Source organism: Argiope bruennichi, chromosome 2 (assembly GCF_947563725.1).
Source record: "Argiope bruennichi chromosome 2, qqArgBrue1.1, whole genome shotgun sequence".
NCBI lineage: Eukaryota > Metazoa > Arthropoda > Arachnida > Araneae > Araneidae > Argiope > Argiope bruennichi.
Window position 1 is genome coordinate 30,067,052 of NC_079152.1, and position 19,959 is coordinate 30,087,010.

General features: G+C 26.4%; 1 protein-coding gene across 1 annotated transcript in view; it reads left to right on the forward strand.

Annotated features, from left to right (window-relative positions):
- LOC129960432 (vacuolar protein sorting-associated protein 8 homolog) overlaps positions 1-19,959 on the forward strand; it is a 39,637-nt gene that overhangs the window by 7,325 nt on the left and 12,353 nt on the right. The window contains exons 7-27 of the mRNA XM_056073861.1: positions 1,793-1,879; positions 3,148-3,215; positions 3,324-3,374; positions 3,531-3,633; positions 4,151-4,207; positions 4,441-4,563; positions 6,012-6,092; positions 6,238-6,321; positions 6,470-6,556; positions 7,324-7,434; positions 7,656-7,746; positions 7,872-8,058; positions 10,218-10,440; positions 11,493-11,582; positions 12,182-12,276; positions 12,378-12,493; positions 17,131-17,204; positions 17,283-17,317; positions 17,411-17,477; positions 17,899-17,991; positions 18,760-18,899. Coding sequence (XP_055929836.1) covers positions 1,793-1,879; positions 3,148-3,215; positions 3,324-3,374; positions 3,531-3,633; positions 4,151-4,207; positions 4,441-4,563; positions 6,012-6,092; positions 6,238-6,321; positions 6,470-6,556; positions 7,324-7,434; positions 7,656-7,746; positions 7,872-8,058; positions 10,218-10,440; positions 11,493-11,582; positions 12,182-12,276; positions 12,378-12,493; positions 17,131-17,204; positions 17,283-17,317; positions 17,411-17,477; positions 17,899-17,991; positions 18,760-18,899 — 2,063 coding nt within the window. The remainder of the gene's footprint in view (positions 1-1,792; positions 1,880-3,147; positions 3,216-3,323; positions 3,375-3,530; positions 3,634-4,150; positions 4,208-4,440; positions 4,564-6,011; positions 6,093-6,237; positions 6,322-6,469; positions 6,557-7,323; positions 7,435-7,655; positions 7,747-7,871; positions 8,059-10,217; positions 10,441-11,492; positions 11,583-12,181; positions 12,277-12,377; positions 12,494-17,130; positions 17,205-17,282; positions 17,318-17,410; positions 17,478-17,898; positions 17,992-18,759; positions 18,900-19,959) is intronic.

A 19,959-nucleotide genomic window follows, 5' to 3' on the forward strand; every position in this document is an offset into this window, starting at 1 on the left:
ATAACATGAAAAAATTGTTTTTATGTTTCTTTTTTGTATAAGTCATGTGTTATGATTGACCTTATTCTGTTTTTCTGTTATATAACTACCCAAAAAGAAAGTTAAAAAACCTATGATAGATGAATAAACTAATACATGTTTATTTAGAAATTCATTAGTTTTCATTCATAAAATATCATACTAAAACTGAAATTATTATAGTCACAATTCTCAATATGATTACCATAAGTAGATGCAGTTAAGTATGTTTTTTAATTAATGATTTTAAGATGATACAAGTAGAATTTTTAAATAATAAATATTTAAGTGATTTCTTATCTTTTACAACTGCCCAAAGCTGCATAGTATAATTTCTTTTTTCTTTTTTCTTTTTTTTTTTTTTTATGCAACCTACTTTTATTTAACTTGTAAGTAGGAGACATAAATGTTTAAGAAGTTGAACTTTTATTTGTTTTTATGATTTTAGTTAGATGATATATATTATATTATTATGAGAACCATTTTTAATCTCATTTTAGGTCTTTAAATTTTATGAAATTTAATTTAATTCTTATATTTAGCAACATTTTAAATAATGAATCATTTCAATTCTTTTTTCTCACCTCCAATTAAAAATAATAAAATATGATCTATGTTATAAGAATAAAGATGCACAATGTGACACCCTTATTAGCGCAAATAGCCAAGAACATTTTTTCGATTTCTACACGATGTTGGGTAGCATTCAAAATGTCGAACAACTTTTGGAGATATCATATAATATCTTATGCTAATGATGACAATAATAGTTTGACTTTATTAATATTCATTATTTAAAAGCACATTTAACTGATAAAATTTATTTCCGTTTTATATCAAAATTATAAATATGACTGCTATCTATGAACTATAATATCTGCTTATAATAAAAGTGTGTGTATATGCATGCATTTTCTAGTGTGTTTTGATTTTCTAAAAATCAGACCAACTGGCCTATAGTTAGTAAATTTGGCACATATATATTTAAGAGAATGGAAATGTGCACTTCAAAATAATTTTTTGAAGTTTTAATTAATTAAAAGTTAAGCTGAAATTTGTAGTTTTCTGAGATAACCTCTGAAGTTATTATTGTGTGAAAATAAATGTTATATCATTTCAAAACTTTAAAAATTTTCTTTTGCATTATACCAATTTAGGGATTGTGCAAATTTTTGCTAAATTTTGTAATATCTTTAAATATTTTTTTCCCGAATTTCCAATTACAGATTACATTATTGCTCTAACACTGAAATTATTTTGATTGTTTCATCAATAATTCAATTGCATGATTTTTCTCCATTATTGAAATTTGAAGAATAAGGATTTTGTTTAACTTCAGTTTAGTTTTTTTTGTTGGATAAAAAAAAATCACAATATCACAAATTTATGGTAGATCTACCACACATTTACATTTTTATTAATTCCATGATATCATGAGATTGTTCTCTATTAAATAGATCATGTACATGTCAGAAGCATATGTGTAAAGTAATACAGTTTTATTGTCTGGCAATTTCACAATATCATGGATATGAAGTTATATTTAAACAATTTAACAGAAATTAACGATTATCAATATCTATGCCGAACCAACTGGTTACCAAATGTGACATGTAAAAAAGATAAATGCAAGAAATATTTCTGATGTTTTCTTTATTTTGTAATGTTGTAAGGTTCTATCAAATTTTTGCTCTTTGTATTGTCAACTTTAACAGTATTTCTTGTTAAATATTAATGCACTTGAAACTTTTAAAATTTTAATTAATTTTTTTAGATCACCATGTGGGATCTGCATAAAGGTAAACTAATAAGAGTCATTTCTGATGCCCATCCAATGCAAAATGCAGTTTTACATATTAAGGTAAGTAAACTTATTAACACTAATTACTTTAGTGGCGGGTTGGGAAAATAATTTGTTTATTTATTTATGAATTCCATTATCTATAAATTCATTCTCAATTCATAGATTATAGCCTCTTAATAACTTTGCATGCATGCTATATATATAAAATATTACTTGTTTAATGAAGACTGGCTGTTCCCATATCATGTTTTTGGAAGTATTTAATATTATTGATATATTTAGATTGTTAATTTAAACTAAGTTAAATTCTAATGCCAGTTAAATCATTTGAACCAACTATTGAAAGAAAAATATAACTTGCAATGAACATGCTATCTTGAAGGAAGTGTTACAAATTTATAATGACTTCCAATTAGCATTTTCCTAAACTGTTACTTTTGTTGTTCCAGTTGTTGTTGACTAGTTATATAGTTAATGCGTTGCCATTCCTTCCTACAACTATTTTTACACAACAATACACAACTACACAACTATTTTTTACAACTATTAATACACAACTATTTTTTTATAATGGAATTAATTTATATTTAGTTAATTAAGCTTAATATCAATTTTCCTTGCCATTGCTACAATATTTATTGAAACAAATTAAATGAAATTTATTCAATGAACGAATGGCATATTACAATATTATTTCAAATAATGTTTTGTTTGAAAAGTTTAGAAGTGTTGAATTCTTTAATTAGGTAGATGAGATAAGAGTGTTGTAGTGATTACTTTTTAAATGTAACATGAGAAAAATTCTTGTTCAATATATATATATATATATATATATATATATATATATATAATATATATATATATTCAACATATGTATATATATATAAATTTCTAATTAACTACATTTTATAACTATTTTCTAATTTATCAAGCTCTGGCTTCATTTTCATTTCTGAGTTACTGGGACTTTTTCATTTTCTCACAATGATTAAAATTTCATAGAATAACTTTGGTAATAACTTTTCTATTTCTGTCTTCCTTTTTATTTGGTATGCTACTTTGTGTTTGTCATGGCTTTAATAAAGAAATCTTGTCTATAGATAGAAATTGGATTATTTCCTTAAAATCATGGAGAATAATAATTATTAAAGAAGTCCACTCCTTCATCATCATAAATCAAAGTGTGCTTTATGTGCACACTGATGCACATATGCACACTGATGCACATATACACACATATTTACACATAATATTTTTAAGAATGTACAATTGCTAAGTTCAGTAAAAATTTAATTTTGTGAAAGAATATTTTTTTTTAATTTTAGTTTTCAGATGACCCTACTTTAGCTTTGTGTAGTGATAGTGGGGGATCAGTTTTTGAATTAAATTTCAAGTAAGTAAAATTTACTCAGTAATTTTTTAAGATTGAAAAAATATAAGATTTTCAATAATAATGTTATTGCAATTCTAAATAATTTTATGTATTCTTCTTTATATTTAGACGTGTAATGGGAACAAGAACATGTGAAACACGATGCATCTTTTCTGGAAGGTAAGCTTAGATTACCATAATTTTGCCATAAGAAAGTGTAGTAACAAAATTGGTACATTATTTTTTTCATACTGTAGCTTCTTCGATTTTGATGATGATTTATTTATTGTGATTATTATTGTGATTATTTATTGTGATTTTATTTTTTATTTGCAGCCGAGGTGAAGTTTGTGCTTTGGAGCCTCTGAGAATGACTCCCCATTTTCGAAGTCATCCCAGCCAAGAAGTGTGTCTAGTTGCCCTGGGTACTGTTACAAAGGTAGAGAAATGATTTTCCTATTTAATTTTTTGATAATTTCAATCATTCTTACTTTTTATTCTATGTTTTTTCTCTATCTGACCATATGAAATTTAATATATTTTTAAAACTTTTCATTCTTTTTGAAAAGCATTTTTATGATAAAATAGTAATATTTAATTGTTATATTTGAAGTTCTAATTAGAGGAAATACTTTTCTAAGATTAATTTCTACACTTTTTCTTTTAGCATAATTTGTTTTGTGGAGAATTTTTAAGCCATTAGCTATAACAGAATATCATAAATGCACTTTAATACTATTTTGTCCCTACTAAATTCAGAAAAAAGGTGCTATTATTACTAATTTTCTGTTTAAAAACTTTCATTTAATGCATAATTTCAGATTTATTATTAATTTAATAATAATTTCTGCAATCATTAATTGTGTTTTCACAGCTATCCTTTTCACATAAAACTTAAATTAATACATGTTACATTGTATGATATTTCTTTTAATTAAATTTAAATGTTTTTTAAGGTTATAGCAGTGACTGTGAGGCCATCTTTACGAGTTTGGTTTACACATGCTTTGCGAGTAAGTTTAGTTTTAATATTTTGTTATTTATAATTTAATAAGAAATATTTTCCTTCACTTATTCAATTGAAGGAAAATAATTAAAATTTTACTGATTATTCGTCCAAAATAAGTGTTTCCTGCTCAGTAATATGTTTACTACTTATGTTATTGTAAATATTGGAGTTATTATGTTTTATCTGAATATTTATTTTCTTTCTTTTCTAAAATATTTATTTCCTATATATTTTTAGGCAGATCCAGATACCTTACCAGTTTTGAGCTGGCAGTTTGTAGTTATTCAGGTTTCTTCATCCACTCGAATTATTGATCCAGTTTTAGCATTTGGCCGACAAAGTACAGTATATTTTTTCCAGGTTTGTACAATTTTTAACCCTTATGTTCATTTTGTATTTTATACCATACATACAACTTTATAAAAATATACTACCACTATAAAATAAAAATATATATAAAATATAAAAAATATATATAAAATATAAAAAAATATATATAAAATATAAAAAATATATATAAAATATAAAAAAATATATATAAAATAAGCTACCTATATACATTTTTTTTTTTTTTTTGCTTTTTTTCAAAAAAGCAATCTTGCCATGATGAGGGTTAATATATACTATTATTATTATGCATAAATGTTATTTAATATATGTCTATTATAATAATGCAAATGCTGTTCATATATGTCAAATTAGAAAATCATTTCCTATTTGTAAAGATTTCTAAGCAAAAAATTTCGTAAAAAGTGATAAATGTTATATTTATTAGTGACAATAATTCTAACTTGACAATCTTATAAAGTAGACTTTTAAAATTGTCTTTTACTTTTAAAAGTAAATAAGGCAAATACTTTTTTTTAAGTAAATGCCAAATTAATATAAGAATTGCATGTTAATGTAAAATGTCAACAGATATCCATCAATATTTGCAAGATCTAGTGATTGGCCTATAATAATATTTTATGCCAATATCATGTAAATAAAATTACAATAAAAATCATTTTGCTGCTTTTTTTTTTTTTTTTTGCTTATTTATTTTAATTTTTGTAATGGCATATGGGGTCACAATGGCTTAATGGTAGAATCTTAATTTCTGGTGGTTCCATCAAAGCTTTCCTGTTTGGCCAGGCCTCATATACTTTACTTGTCAAGATCAAATGATCTCTTATTGGGTATTGTGAAGAAAATTGGAGAAGGGGTGTTAGTTAAAGTATCCTTACCATATTGCTTCACTTAAAAATTATGATATGCAGCTGCAAAATGAGGAATTTTAATTTAATTAAACTATAACTCCAAGTTGCGTGACATTTAAAGAAAGATGGGATATTGTATTCAATAATGAAAGCATTTCTTAAAAGGCTAAGTTTTTTTTTTATCTAATTTTTGTTGGTTATTTATAAATTTAAGAAAATTTATTGATATGAAATGTACTACTATAATTGCATAATGCAAACTTTTTCCAGAAATATGTGAATGAATGGTGGCATACCCGAGTTTAATGATACCCGATAATTTTATCTCTCATTTAATTCCCAAAAATCATCCTATTTTCAGAAGCAACAACAAAGAAATTGAGTCTTTTAAATCTTTAATTAAGAATAAATAAAATATTTTTAATTTTTTTGTCACAATTAAGTAAAGTGTAAGATAAAAATACAACATTTTAAGAATTGTCTATTTGATGGAAAAAAAAATGAATTTTATCAATAAAAATAATTTTTATATAAAGTCATTATTTAAAAAGACAAGAAAGTATTTGTTAATAAAACTGGGATTTTTTAAATGTTTTTCTTTTTGAATAGGTCAATTTTGCTTCAGCTGAGAAGATTAACTTCATTCCTTTGCAGAAAATTGAACTTCAGTATGTGTTTCAAAATTTTGCTGTAAGTTTTGTTTTTGTTTTTGTCTCTCATATGATTAGAATTGTAGAATATTTCTGCATTTTTATTTTCATATCTAATGCTGAATATAAGATGTAGATTTCCTGAAATCTCATTTTTTTTAAATCTGTGCTTTTTTTTATTGTAGTGGTTAAATTCAAGAACACTAGTAACTCTTGATGTACTGGAACATCTTCATGTTATTGATGTGAAGTCAAATGAAGAATTAGAGGTAAAGCTTTATAAGGGATTATCAGCTCATTTCATTTTAGGCATTTGTAGTACTTTTTAAAAAAAATTATTATAGTTTCCTTTCTTAAAATCCTTGGATGGCTCTTTTTTTACTTATTAATAGTTGATTATTTAATTTATATTACCAGATTCTGGATTTAGCAGATGTTCAGTTAGTCTATGGTACAACTCATTTTAAAGGTCTTGCTACTGGAGGAAATGTTAGCAAAGCTATGGTAAGACAATTTAATTTTAAATTCTGTGTTTAAATACATTATTAGTGCAAATAATAAATTAAAATGTTTTGTTTCCTCTGGAGATACCTAAAAAATAATTTATAAAAAAGTAAATTAAAAATAGTTAAAAAATAATTTATAAAATATTTTTTAAAAGCAAGTTTGAATATATTTCTTATGCTTATAGTTATTTTTTTATATAAAGTTTATACACACAATGACATAATATGACTTCATTTTTCGTACTGAATTATATTTTCACTAAAGTCATCATTTTAGCTGCATGACAAAATCTCATTTACATATAAGTACATTATCTTATGTTATCAAGATATATGATTGGTAATTATTTCGAAAATGCACAGTATAGAAGTATTTTCTATGCAGTAATTTAATTGCATACTTTTTTATGGAAGTATGAATTGTTTACCATAGCATCATTAATTCTTTTTTCTTCATTTTGACAACTGATTTTTTTTTTATTCATTTACTTAACTTTTCGATTGAATATGCTAAATAAAGTTGTGTTTTATTTTGTTACTTTTATAGATATTGAACTAGCATTTATATGTAGGTTGCTGGCTCCTTACTAGTTGTATAAAATGCTTTAAAACTATATAAATTTTTATACTGATTAAGAAAAATTGTGACCTTCATTTTGTGATATTTTTATATAATAACTTTCAGAATATTATCTTTTTATATAAAAATAGATGCACTTTTTAAATTTTTTTTCATGGAAATTGTATAAATCTTTTACTTTTCAGGCTGCAGCTGGTGAAAGAGCATGCTATTATTCAATGGCTGCATTTGGAAGTCAATTATTGCTTCTTGGAACAAAAAGTATTCATGTAATGACCATGCGAACATGGAATGAAGTATGACTTTACATTAATTTTTTAAATTTGAGATTTAATTCCTTATATTAGTACTTTATTTTGTTTATATTAGCTTTATTTTTGTTGTATGTTTACCTTTAATTACCTTACGTTTGCTATAGCTCTATTTAATTCTTTTCTCTGTGATAACAATTCTTTGTTTTCTACATTTAATTTTGCTTTATGCATTCTTAAAAGCAACTTTATTTTATCTATTTCAGAGAATAGAATTTCTAATCAAACAGAAAATGTTTCCTGAAGCACTGTCTCTAGCCTTGTCATTTTATAATGAAAATGCCAAAGCAGTCTCTGGTATGTTTCCAGATAGAGTTTTTCTAAAAATTCAAATTAAAATTGCTGTAAAAATAATATATTAAATAAGTAAGAAAAGCACAAAGGATTTAAACACTTTCTCATATTGCTGCTGTTACTTATAGGGTTGATTGGCAAGAAATCACACAGAAAAGATTTGGTTGCAACTAAAATTTTAGACATTCTAAGTTCATATGTTGATTTAATCATGACACAGCTTTGTCCAGAGAGAGGTAGAATTGAGCAGTTGATACATCATTATCAAGAAAAAGTACCTATTTGTGTGGAGTACTGTGTGGCTGTTGAAAGGAAGTAAATACATTTTTGAATGTCATTTGAAATGTAATAATGTCTTTGATAAAAATATAAAGGATAAAATTTATTTAATAATATTACTTGATTAAAAAATTGTGAAATATTTGTCAGATGAACTGTGCAAAGTATATATATATAATATATATATTGTGCTGTTTCAAAAGCAATGCATACAATCATAAAGAGAGAAGAATTTTATCTCAGTCAAAAAATAGCATTACTATATTAATTATTATACATAAAGGAGGGGTATGTACTATATTGAGTATTATGATGGAAATCTGTTAAATAGTATAAATAGTACAGTAATGGATATGTGGCTAGTTAATGACTTCTTACTCCCCACTTGCATTATTAGCATGATATATTTTATACCATCTACATAATATTGTTTGATCTACAATGTTGGTCAATATTCTGAATACCAGATAGTATCGTGAAAATTTCATAACAGTGTTGTTGGGTATATTTTGTACTAATGGGGTAACAATCTTGCCATTCAGTTTCCTGCATATCTTCAAAATGGATAGATTTCGCATATGGTAGCTACTTATTGTTGTAAATCATTTGGTCAATGGAAACACTGCTATCTGTGATAACTTCTAATCCATAGCCTACTATTTTATCCAGCTTATCTTTCTTCTCCTTCTTTATCTATATAAATATCTATATTATATGATCTATATCTATATTATATGAATAAATATTCATTACTAGGGGGTATTCTGATGAAAAAATAGTTTGATATATTGGTTTTTCTAAGCATCTTTTTAAAGTACCAATACTAAAAAAAGTAATGTAACTTTGAAAAGCTATACATAGAGAAGCTTATTAAGAATTAATAATGATTATCATATTTTCTGAAGATAACTTTCTACTGAAAGTACTTGAATTTTGAATTTATGGAGAAAAAATGTTTGATGGTAGGAAGTTGATGTTCCAAATTAATAGCTCACTAGATTATCTAACGTTACTGCTTATGAACAACGTATTTCCATTTACTCCTATGAGAGATTCTCAACAGATACCTTTATACAAATTGACACTTAAATTAATTAACATACATTTCTGAGAATTAATTAAAAAAATTTCAGTGAGCACATTAATATGTTATGCATATCCTACTTAATTCACATGTACACCCAAAAATTTTATTTCTACAATTTTTCAACATATTTCAGTTAAGGGGTTAATATGAGGAGACTGACAGAATAAAATATAAAATAGAAAGATAGCTACAAATCAAATGTTGTTTAAATTAAAAATTATTAAAATTTAATTATATATTTTCTACAAAACCTTTTAATTAAGTATTTGATCTTTAATGTAACAGAGTTATTGATTAGATTACCTAAGGTAATCCTAAAATTCTTACTGGATGTGACTTCAGCTAACTGAAGTCCTTAATGCATTAGCTTGCTAATGAAGAACAGTGTATTCTGAAAACAAAAGATAGTGCTAGATACTTCAGTAATCTTTTTGGTTTAAATGTGGATATCAATGAATACCCTTGAAATGTTATCATTCAGTGTCAAAAAAAATCATATAAGCAGCTTTATTTATCATTTTATAATTGGTTATTTATTTCCATTTTGTCTTTAATTTTTAATCTCTTGATTTATATTAATCATTTTTAATGGTAAAATATTACTAGACAGTTTATTTTTTAAACCAATTTTGTAATTGAATTGTTATGCTGAAATTAGTTTTAGAGACAAAGAATACAATAATTTTATTTTAACATAAGCTTTCTGTTTTTATAGTGTTGATATTTACAAATACTCTAATAATTCAAAGGAAATGTTTTGAAACATTTATATAAAATGTCTTTTAGTGCTTTATCAAGGAACAAAACCATAAGTAAGTTAATAATAAAAAAAGTCATAACAAAATAATCAAAACAAATGAGATTTTTCCCATACTTATTTCCATAAAATGAATATTTTATCTGATATAATTATTGCATATATTTAACACCTTGTGAACACAATAAAGAAAATTCAATAATTGTTATTGCTTACTTGTGAGCATTATTTTCTGTACATTTATTATTTATTATACAGTGAAACAAAAATTCTCTTATACTTTGTTTAATAAGGCTACTATTTTTATTCTAATTTACTAATAAAATTTGGCTCATTTATGTGTCATTTTAGAGAATTTCTTTTTGGAAAAATGTATGAAAGTTTTCAGTCTGATCCATTGGCTCTTGGAGTGTTTTTAGAAAGCCTTGAAACTTATATATTAGATGGACGTTTGAAATCAATGACTCCACAGATTGTGAAGGACTTTGTGAACCATTATGCAGAAAAAAATTTATTTGATGCCCTTGAAGCTTGCATTGTTCGACTGAATATAGAAAACTTGGATATTCATCAGGTAAAACACCTTTCAATGGCGTTTTGTCTTTTATGTATTTAATATTTCATTTGTCCTAAATCATAATTTTATAGTGTTTTTAATTTATAGTAATTTTTTTGTAATGCATGTAATTTTTTAATTTGCAATTACTTCTGAAACTGCTATTTTCAAATGGAATTTCAGACATCATCTTCTTCATCCGGCCTATGATTTGAATTCATGAATTTCAATGTAAAATAGCCCTCCTGTAAAACAGGATACTCAAATAATTAAATTAAATCTAAATTTTTTATAACTTGGTAGCTGCATAATTGTTATAAAATCATTATATTTTACTTTGGTTCAACTTAAAATCTCTTTTATTGCAGGATTTATATGCTTTGGATTTGTTGAAATTGAAACGTATTCATAGAAATTTGAAAAATAAGTTGGTAAATCAGATGCCTCCCTCATCATTTGATCCCAGTTAAAAAATATGAGATTATCTTATTGTTAGAATAAGGCATAAACCTATCAAAGGGCTTTTTTCTGCCTGAAAATTGGATTTTTCCTAGTTAATTTAAAAGCAGTTCAGAAAAAAGTTAAATATAGAAAGTTTAGCACAGACACATAAAAACTTTGAATTGAATGAATGGTAAGTTTGAGAGAAATCACTGATTAAGAGGTTACACACTAGTTTGCAATGTGACTATCAATAGAATGTTACCTTATTTAATGAATTAATAAATCAATCAAATCAATACAAGACATTTTATAAAAGATATTTTATTATGTTTCATATTATCTTTAAATAAAATTTATTCTCGGTTATTTATTAAGTGAGAGTTACTTAAATTTGTTTGGCTCAAAATCGTATTTAACTTATTGTTTAGCTTTTTAAAATTTGAAATGCAATTTTTTTAAAAAAAAGAATTATTATTATTATTATTTTGTTTAAATAATTTTTTAGTACTGATAACTTTTTTTATCACCTAGAATATTTGAAATTATTGTAAATTATTTTTACATAACCAGAAATACTTGGTTTTAATTGTTCAAGGCCAAAATGAAATATTACTTTCCTTTTTCAGGTTATGACTTTGTGTTGGGAGCATGGATTGTATGATGCAATTATTTATATATATAATCATGGAATGAATGATTATGTCACCCCCTTTGAGGTAATAATTTAGACTTGTTAACCTTCTTGATATTTATGAATATAGAACTAATAACATTTTTAAAATATCTTATTAACTTTCAAATAAAGAAGAAAAAAAAGATAAAAAAAACACTATTTTACCAAAATGAAGTTTTTTTTTATGTTCTTATAGTTTATTTCCTTTTAATAAATGGCTTAATCCAAATTGAAACTCTCAAAATCAAATTGAAATTAATTTTTTACAGTATGAGACATATTAATTTAAATTTTTTTAAAGAAATAATTTAAATGAGTATTAATTTGTTAAATCCATTGACTAGCTTGTAAATATTTTAAATCTTTAATTTGATTTTATTTAGCTGAACTAGTAAATGTAGATATGGTCTCCTTAGTTAATTAGCTTAATTTTGGTTTATTTACATCTACTTTCAACATTTTTTTATAATTGATGCTTTAAGATGTTATGGTCCTTTAATTGCTTTGGTTTCATTATGAAAAAAATGTAATTAACAAAACTGATTTTAACTTAATTAATCTGTATTTGATGACACCTTTTTATTAGTTGACAAATTATTAATGAATCACTTTTTACTGATTAATCTATGTATGATTATTTAGGAATTAATGGTGAATCTTCAGAAAGCTGTAAGCAGAGGGAAACAACTCACAGATGACCAGATCAAGCTGGGAAATAAACTTCTTGTTTATATTAGGTAATCTTATAATTTCAAAAATGTTCTAAGGATATTTATTTATTAAAGTGGTTAAATTCCAAAAATTAATGTATAGATTCTTTTTTTTTTTTAATGTGTAGTTGCTGTTTAGCAGGAAGAGCCTATCCTTGGGGAGATATTCCTCCAGATATTGTTTCCGATGTTAAATTTAAAGTTTTTCACTGTGTTACAAATTTGCATGGAAAGAATATGGAAGGTATGCTTTAAAATTATTTGAAGAATGTTTTATATTGCAAATATTGGTTGTATGCATTGTAAAGTCAATATTAAACACCATTTAAAGTAAAAACTATCATTTACAAAATTAATATGTACATAAAAAAATTTACTTAAATTGTTTCCTGAGTAAATTTTCTTTATAAAAACTTATTGAATATTTTTTTTTATATGAATGGAAACATGTTCATTTATTTTATCTCTTTTCTTCTCTTCTTCCTCTCTAAACATTTCTTGCATAAACATAAATGTAATTTCAAACATAAATTCATTTTATTAAATAATAATTATGCTTATGTGATGTATATAATTTACTTAATCTTTGTTTAAATTGAAAATTTTTCACAGATGCACTATATTGCATTTATGCTTATCAGTTACTGTTCTATCATCTTTTAAAATCTGTACCAGGAATTTTAATCAGCATGTGCAATAAGCTTCTGTTTCTGGGGGCACGGCAGTGCCCCCACCAAGTCGAGCAAAAACAAGCGGCACGGCCGTACTATCCTTTTCTCGAAGCAGTTCAGGCCATTTTCAACCCCCTATAACTTCGTTGTGGATAAAACTAGAAGCCTGAATTTTTAGTAACCAAGCAGGCATTATATAAACACGGTATATTTCAAATTTCATTAAATTTGAACCAGTAGTTTAAGAATTATAACTAGTCAAAGTTTGTGAATTTTGTCACTGACTGACTGACTGATTGACTGACTGACTGACAGATCATCAAAACTCTAAGGCACTTCTAGCAGACATAGAAGCTTCAAATTTAGAATACAATTAGTGTTTAGTGTATAAATCAAGGAAAAACTAAAATATCCATGTAATAATGGACGGATCGATAAATTTTTCGAAGTTTCGAGCATTATCCATTTTGTCGGCAAATTCGTCGCCAAATGGTCGCCAAGTTTGTCACCAAGCTCTCGTATCACTGGCTCGGAATCCGGCAGCATCCAATACAGATTACTGTAAAACGGTCTTTCATATGATGACACTATTCTCGCTGGGAAAAATTAATTAAATCTCAAAATTACAGGTTTCTAACAATATCTAATTTGAAATAATTCAATTTGAAGCCGTGGAAGCTGCAAACGCAATGGGTGACTTTCAGAAAATCAATCTGGTAGAAGAAAGCAAACTGATCTTCAAAGTATGATCGCAAAACTTAATGTCGATCAAAAAAGAGTCTTCGATGTGATAACAAATAAAATGGACACAACCGATAATAACGCTGACGTTTTACGCTGTTTTGTGAGTGGAACTAGTGGCACTGGAAAGAGATTTTTAATAAAAACTCTGAAAATTTGGGTTAAGACTTATTTAAGCAAAAAAAAGTGGCAGTTAGTACTCCAGCAGGAATAGCTGACTATACATAGAATAGATTGACTATACATAGACTATTGCAACTGCCTGTAGAACACAAGCAAATACCGAAGTACAAACAACTTTCTGATGAAGTGCTCCTTCTGAGATCAGATTTGAAAGAAGTAGTGTTGTTTATAATAGACGAAGTGTCGATGATATGCAATGTTTAACATATATTTACTTACGCTTATCTGAAATATTCGACACAAGAGACGATCAGAATGGGTAGTTTGGAAAAAATACATCTTGTAGTTTTCGGAGATCTCTTACAGCGTCCGCCGGTAAGAGAAAAGTCACCTTTTGAAAAACTATCAACTGCTGAAACTAACAAGTTATTAGGTTCCCTCAGTGTACCGAATCTGTGGACTGAACTGTTCATATACGATGAACTTACAATTAACATGCGACAGCTCAATGATTTTGACTCTGTTGAAATACTAAATAGAATAAGATTAGATGTGACTACACAAAAAGACCGCGATTTACTCTCGACTAGATTAATAACTCTCAAATCCAATTCAAATGAAAACAGATTAATTGAAATAATTGAACACCTCTCGAAACTTCCTGATGATATCGTTTGCTTATTATCTACAAAAAACATGTGTCAACAATTAAATACTGCAATGCTTAAATCTCTTCTACATCCCAAAATAAAACTTACAGCTGTAGATAGCATAAATTTCCCCAGATACCTAACAAAAAGAGCTCGTGAATGCATAAAAAAATATGAAGACGATGCTTCTATGACTGCAGGCCTGGAAGAGAACATAGTTATAAAAATAGGAGCAAAAGTCATGTTAAGGCGAAATATTGACGTGAGTCTTGGTTTAGTTAATGATTCTATCGGTATAGTGCAAAGAGTAAAGGTTGATCAGGAAAATACAAAAAATAATTAAGAAAATATACATTGCATTTAATAAAGAACATGTTTACGAGCTTAGTCCGGTCAAAACTAAATTTGAAATTATTAATAGAGCTTATGTTCATCGCGAACCGTTTCCCATATGTATAGCCTATGCTATAACTATACACAAAAGTCACGGTCTAAGTCTAAATAATGCACTGATGGATATTGGTTCTGCAGCGTTCACATCCGGTCAAGCTTACGTGGCACTTCTGAGAGTTACAAGTCTGGACGGCTTACATCTAATAAATGTCGACTTTGCAAGTATTAAAGCGCAGGAATCCTCAATTTGTGAATACAACAGACTAAGAAGCATTTATCGTCCAGACTTGTCAAAAATTGTAACATCAAAGCTTACGAGAAAAACCCATAGAGACAGAGACTGGGCTTTGAGAAAAACTGTGGCTGAATCTCAAGAAGTAGTACCGGAAAGGAAAAAGGGGAAGACTACATACAAAAATAAGAAAAGGACTATCTACAAAAAGAAATGAGATGCCATCAAAAACATAACTTGTAAAAAAAACCAAGTCTCGCAACTCAGTTCTTCTATCGTAAAAAGTTGTGAGATCCATGTAATACCAAGTCGGTCCATTTATTCAGTCCCTACTTAAGGGTCCTTCTGTCTTAAGTTATTACGTAATTAGCTAACCTAACAACATCTTATGGTGACCATATCAATATTAAAAATCTCTTATGGTTTAAATAAATAGATTGACTTGGCGATCGCACTAAACAATCTAATTTAATATAATATGTTAATGCAATCTAATTTAATGTAAAGATACATTGTGTTTTCATGCGATGGCCAAGTCAATCTATTTATTTAAACCATAAGAGATTTTTAATATTGATATGGTCACCATAAGATGTTGTTAGGTTAGCTAATTACGTAATAACTTAAGACAGAAGGACCCTTAAGTAGGGACTGAATAAATGGACCGACTTGGTGTTACATGGATCTCACAACTTTTTACGATAGAAGAACTGAGTTGCGAGACTTGGTTTTTTTTACAAGTTATGTTTTTGATGGCATTTATTATTACTTAGTCTGTTAAGTGCTAGCTGTAAGTAAAATCGCCTGAAATTCTGAAATAGAGATTTTATGATATTTCTTTATTTTAACACCCTTTGTGTCTATTTGGCACTTTTCAGATTTCACCAAGATTGTTGCATTTCCATATTTACTGCCAATTTTCAGATGATTATGCCAAGATAATGAGTGGGCGATTTTCAGATTTCGCTAAGTTCCATCTCTATTAATAATAAAAATGAATGTGTGTTTGTTGGTGCTTTACATGCCAGACCATTTGATTCATAATACCAAATTTGGTACATATGTACCTAAAAGGTGAGAATGTACACCTAACATTTGTTGGTTTAAAAAATTAAACTGAATTTTCGCATTCTTTTGCAATAACTTCCAAAAATTCCTTTAAAGTGAATTTCACACTGTTTCAAAATATTAAAAAAAAATGTATTTTTAATTATGTCAATTTAATAATCGTTGGAAATTTTTTAAACTTTTGGCAGTTTTTTTTTAAAAATATTTATCTAATATCCAACAATAGATTATATTGTTACCCTGAATTTCAAACTGCTTTCACTGTTTCATGAAAAATTGAATCATGGGACTTTCTTCTGTTGTTGAAAGCCAAGGAAAAAGAATTTTAATATCTTAGAAGTTTACAAAACAAATAAAAAAGTAAATGCCACGAAATTTAAAAGATATGAACTGGATATTTACATTTTTAATAGCCTTATATTGTTATGGGACTGTCTCTCCATTAGAAAGATACATGATAAATAGAACTTGAGTGAGTTAATTAAAATAACTTGCTTTAATATCAGATAATTTTGGGAAATAATGGTCATGAAATTATATCTAAGCATTTATCTGAAAACAAATATAGCCAATATCCCTGGCTAATCATACCATTTGCTTGGCGCAGCATGGCCAAACTTGGCATTTGCGCCAGAAAAAAACTGAAACAACCAACCAACCAACCAACCAACCCTGGCTAATCAATCGCCTGAGACGGCTAATTATATATGATATCCTAGATGGTTACATTTCCAGATGTACATGGCAATCTTCAGATTGTGCCGAGATCGCTTCTGTCGAGTTGCCGATCGTCAAGTCAGCGACGATTTGCATTTTTTTGTTAATTTATCGTAGAATCTCAAAAATCAACAAGTACTGGTTTTTTTTTTTTTTTTTTTACAGCACTGATTACTGTAAACTGATTTATTTCCATATCTGGAGAAATTTTTATTATATCCTTTTATATAATATGAAGTAGATTTTTGAATTAACTTATATAATAAATTTCTATATCTTTGAACAGATTCTGAAATCTACCCTTATTTAAAAACTCTTCTTCATTTTGATACGAGAGAATTCCTAAATGTTTTGGCCTTAGTAAGTTTTTTTTTATTTGTATTAATTAAAAAGCATTTTCGTCTTCAAGTCTTTTATTGACTCTTTCTTTCTGTACAGGCATTTGAAGAGCCAGAATTCAGCACTGAAATGGGGTTAAGTATTATTATTATTTTTTTTTTTTTTCTGATTGTATCATTCTAACTATAATTCTTATTTTGGAAATATTAAAACTTTTGTTCTTTTAGATTGGCCCAGAAACAAAGGGTGGTTGATATTCTGCTTAAAATAATGGTGCAGAGTGAAGGCTTTCTGGTGTGTTATTTTTATAGTTCCTTGACATTTTATAATTTTTTTATTATTTTATTAATAGTGTTATCAGTGGACAAAGAGTAAAAAAAGTAATTAAAGATATCAATTTTAAATTTGATAATGTAATATTTTGTAATCATAAATCTTTTTTTTTTTTTTTTTTTTTTTTTAAGTACTGTCAAAAAAAAATTAGAAATTTGTTTTGATTTGAAATGAATAAGGCGAAGAAATAAGATATTAGCTTACTTTCCCAAACCATATATTATTTGATTTGGAAATCATTAAAAACATTATTTAACAGATAAAATATATCTATTATCTGTTAAATTAAGGTGATGATTATATTAAATTTCATTTTTACATCCTTTTAATTATTTATTCCACCATTATTCTTAATTCTTTTAAAAATATTTGCTTGTTACAGCCTACAGAAATTGGTGCACTTTTTACTTTCCTTGCTCGGCAGATGGCAAAACAAGAAAACAGTATTATGGTGAACAGGCTTCTTTTTGAGCAGGTTTGTTTTAAATTACATTTAATCGTCCACAATCCTTTGTTACATCTGGATAGGTTATAATTTCAGTGGGAGATGAAAATGATTCCTTTAGAATAGGATAGAATTATTAAGAAACTATTTGTATATTAATTTATTATTGAATTTTTTCTGGTATTTTATTAGCTATATTAATTAGGAATATGAATATGATGTAACTTCTTAAATGATTGAAATAGTTTTCTCTCTCTCTCTCTCTCTTTTTTTTTTTTTTTTTTTTTTTTTACAGAATTGATAAATGATATATTTCTCCCAAGTAATTTTATCATTAAATGTTTTATTAAATATTATTTTTGTAACTAGCTTTTTGATTTATTGTAATGTTGTTCACCTGATAATGAATCTGATAACTTTATTTATTTCTAATGGATAATTACTAAAAACATTAATTAATATTCATATCTTCCAGCTAATAGAATTAATTATATTTTGAACAAGGAAATGTAAAAACAGAAAATTATAAAATGTTTCTTCTTCTGTCTCTCTTTGCATGTGTCTACAATTAAAAATTTAAGATAAGAATCATCGGATAGTTTGAGTCAGTCTATTTGTTTCTCTAGGAAACTGTATGCATTAATTATCCTATTTCTAAACTTGAATGAACATTAATTTAATATTAGTGAAATTTCAAATATGATTTTTTTGCTCATCAGTTTATTTCTTTACCTTTTATTTAAAAAATATGTATTTTTTCTTTTGTGATACATTTATTTAATTGACATATTATATTAGGTTTTGGAACATCTGACAAATCCTGGAGATGAGACACGTATTGAAGAAAGGCAGCAAGCTTTAATGGAGCTGCTACAGGCTGGAGGTTTAGCACAAGTGAATGAAGAAAGGGTTCTTGCCTTGGCTGAAAAGGCAAAATTGTAAGATTACATATTTCCACTTTGTTTCTTTACAAATTTATGTGACTTTTCAATGATTTCTTTCCTTACTTTCAAATATTTTTTATTTAATGCTTTTTTGCAACTGCCTGTCTTGTTGTGAATACAAGTTGTATTTAATTCCAATTAAATCTCTTGTGTATAATTTCATTTTTGTGATTACCCTAAGAAAAAAACTTTCAAGTATTAACAGATTTTCATTTAAAGCAAGGTAAAACATTAAAGTCAGACAATAAAGCTTTATTAATTCAATAATCTTGCATATTCTCTATTCATTGTGCATCTGAGCCATCCTATTGGAGTTGTGACTATATACTGCTAATAAAAATGTAAATGTTAGGTTAATCTATCTTTTAACTTTAGTGGTATTATAACTTCTTCACTCTCTTATTCCTTATGTAAATCATATAAATATCAAACAGAATGCTTCTTTGTCAGTTTTCAAAAAATCATTTGATTAAATGTTTTATAAAACGTTAGAAATGGTTTGAATTTCATTTCAACCATGAAATCTATTGTTAAAAAATTACGGGAAGATATTTTTTAAAAATTACCTAAATTCAAGATAGATTTGAATAATAGTTTGATTGATAACATTAAAATGATACTATTTTTTATTTTATTTTTTAAGTTTTGAGATGGTAGAATAGTCATGCTTGTATTGTACTATTTTCGGAATTTATCACAGAATTTTTTAAAATTGTTTAATTAATTGAAATTTTAAAAAAGTACTTTGAGATGCTCATTTTCGATCTCAAAGGTACATATGTGCCAAATTTGGTAAGTGTAGATAAAACAATTTGGTCTATAAAATGCCAGCACACACACAAATATACTCGTCTTTATTATTAGTATTGATAAAATTACTACTTATTAAAATGTTTGTTATGAAATGTGATAACTTATTTATCTTTCAACTTAAGTTAAATTGACAAGGAAGCACTGATTGAGTTTTAGCATTCCTACAACCATGTCTTCCTCATCACATTTTACTGAACATATTTGTAAAGAATTAGAATAATATTTCTAGTATTGTAAAAAT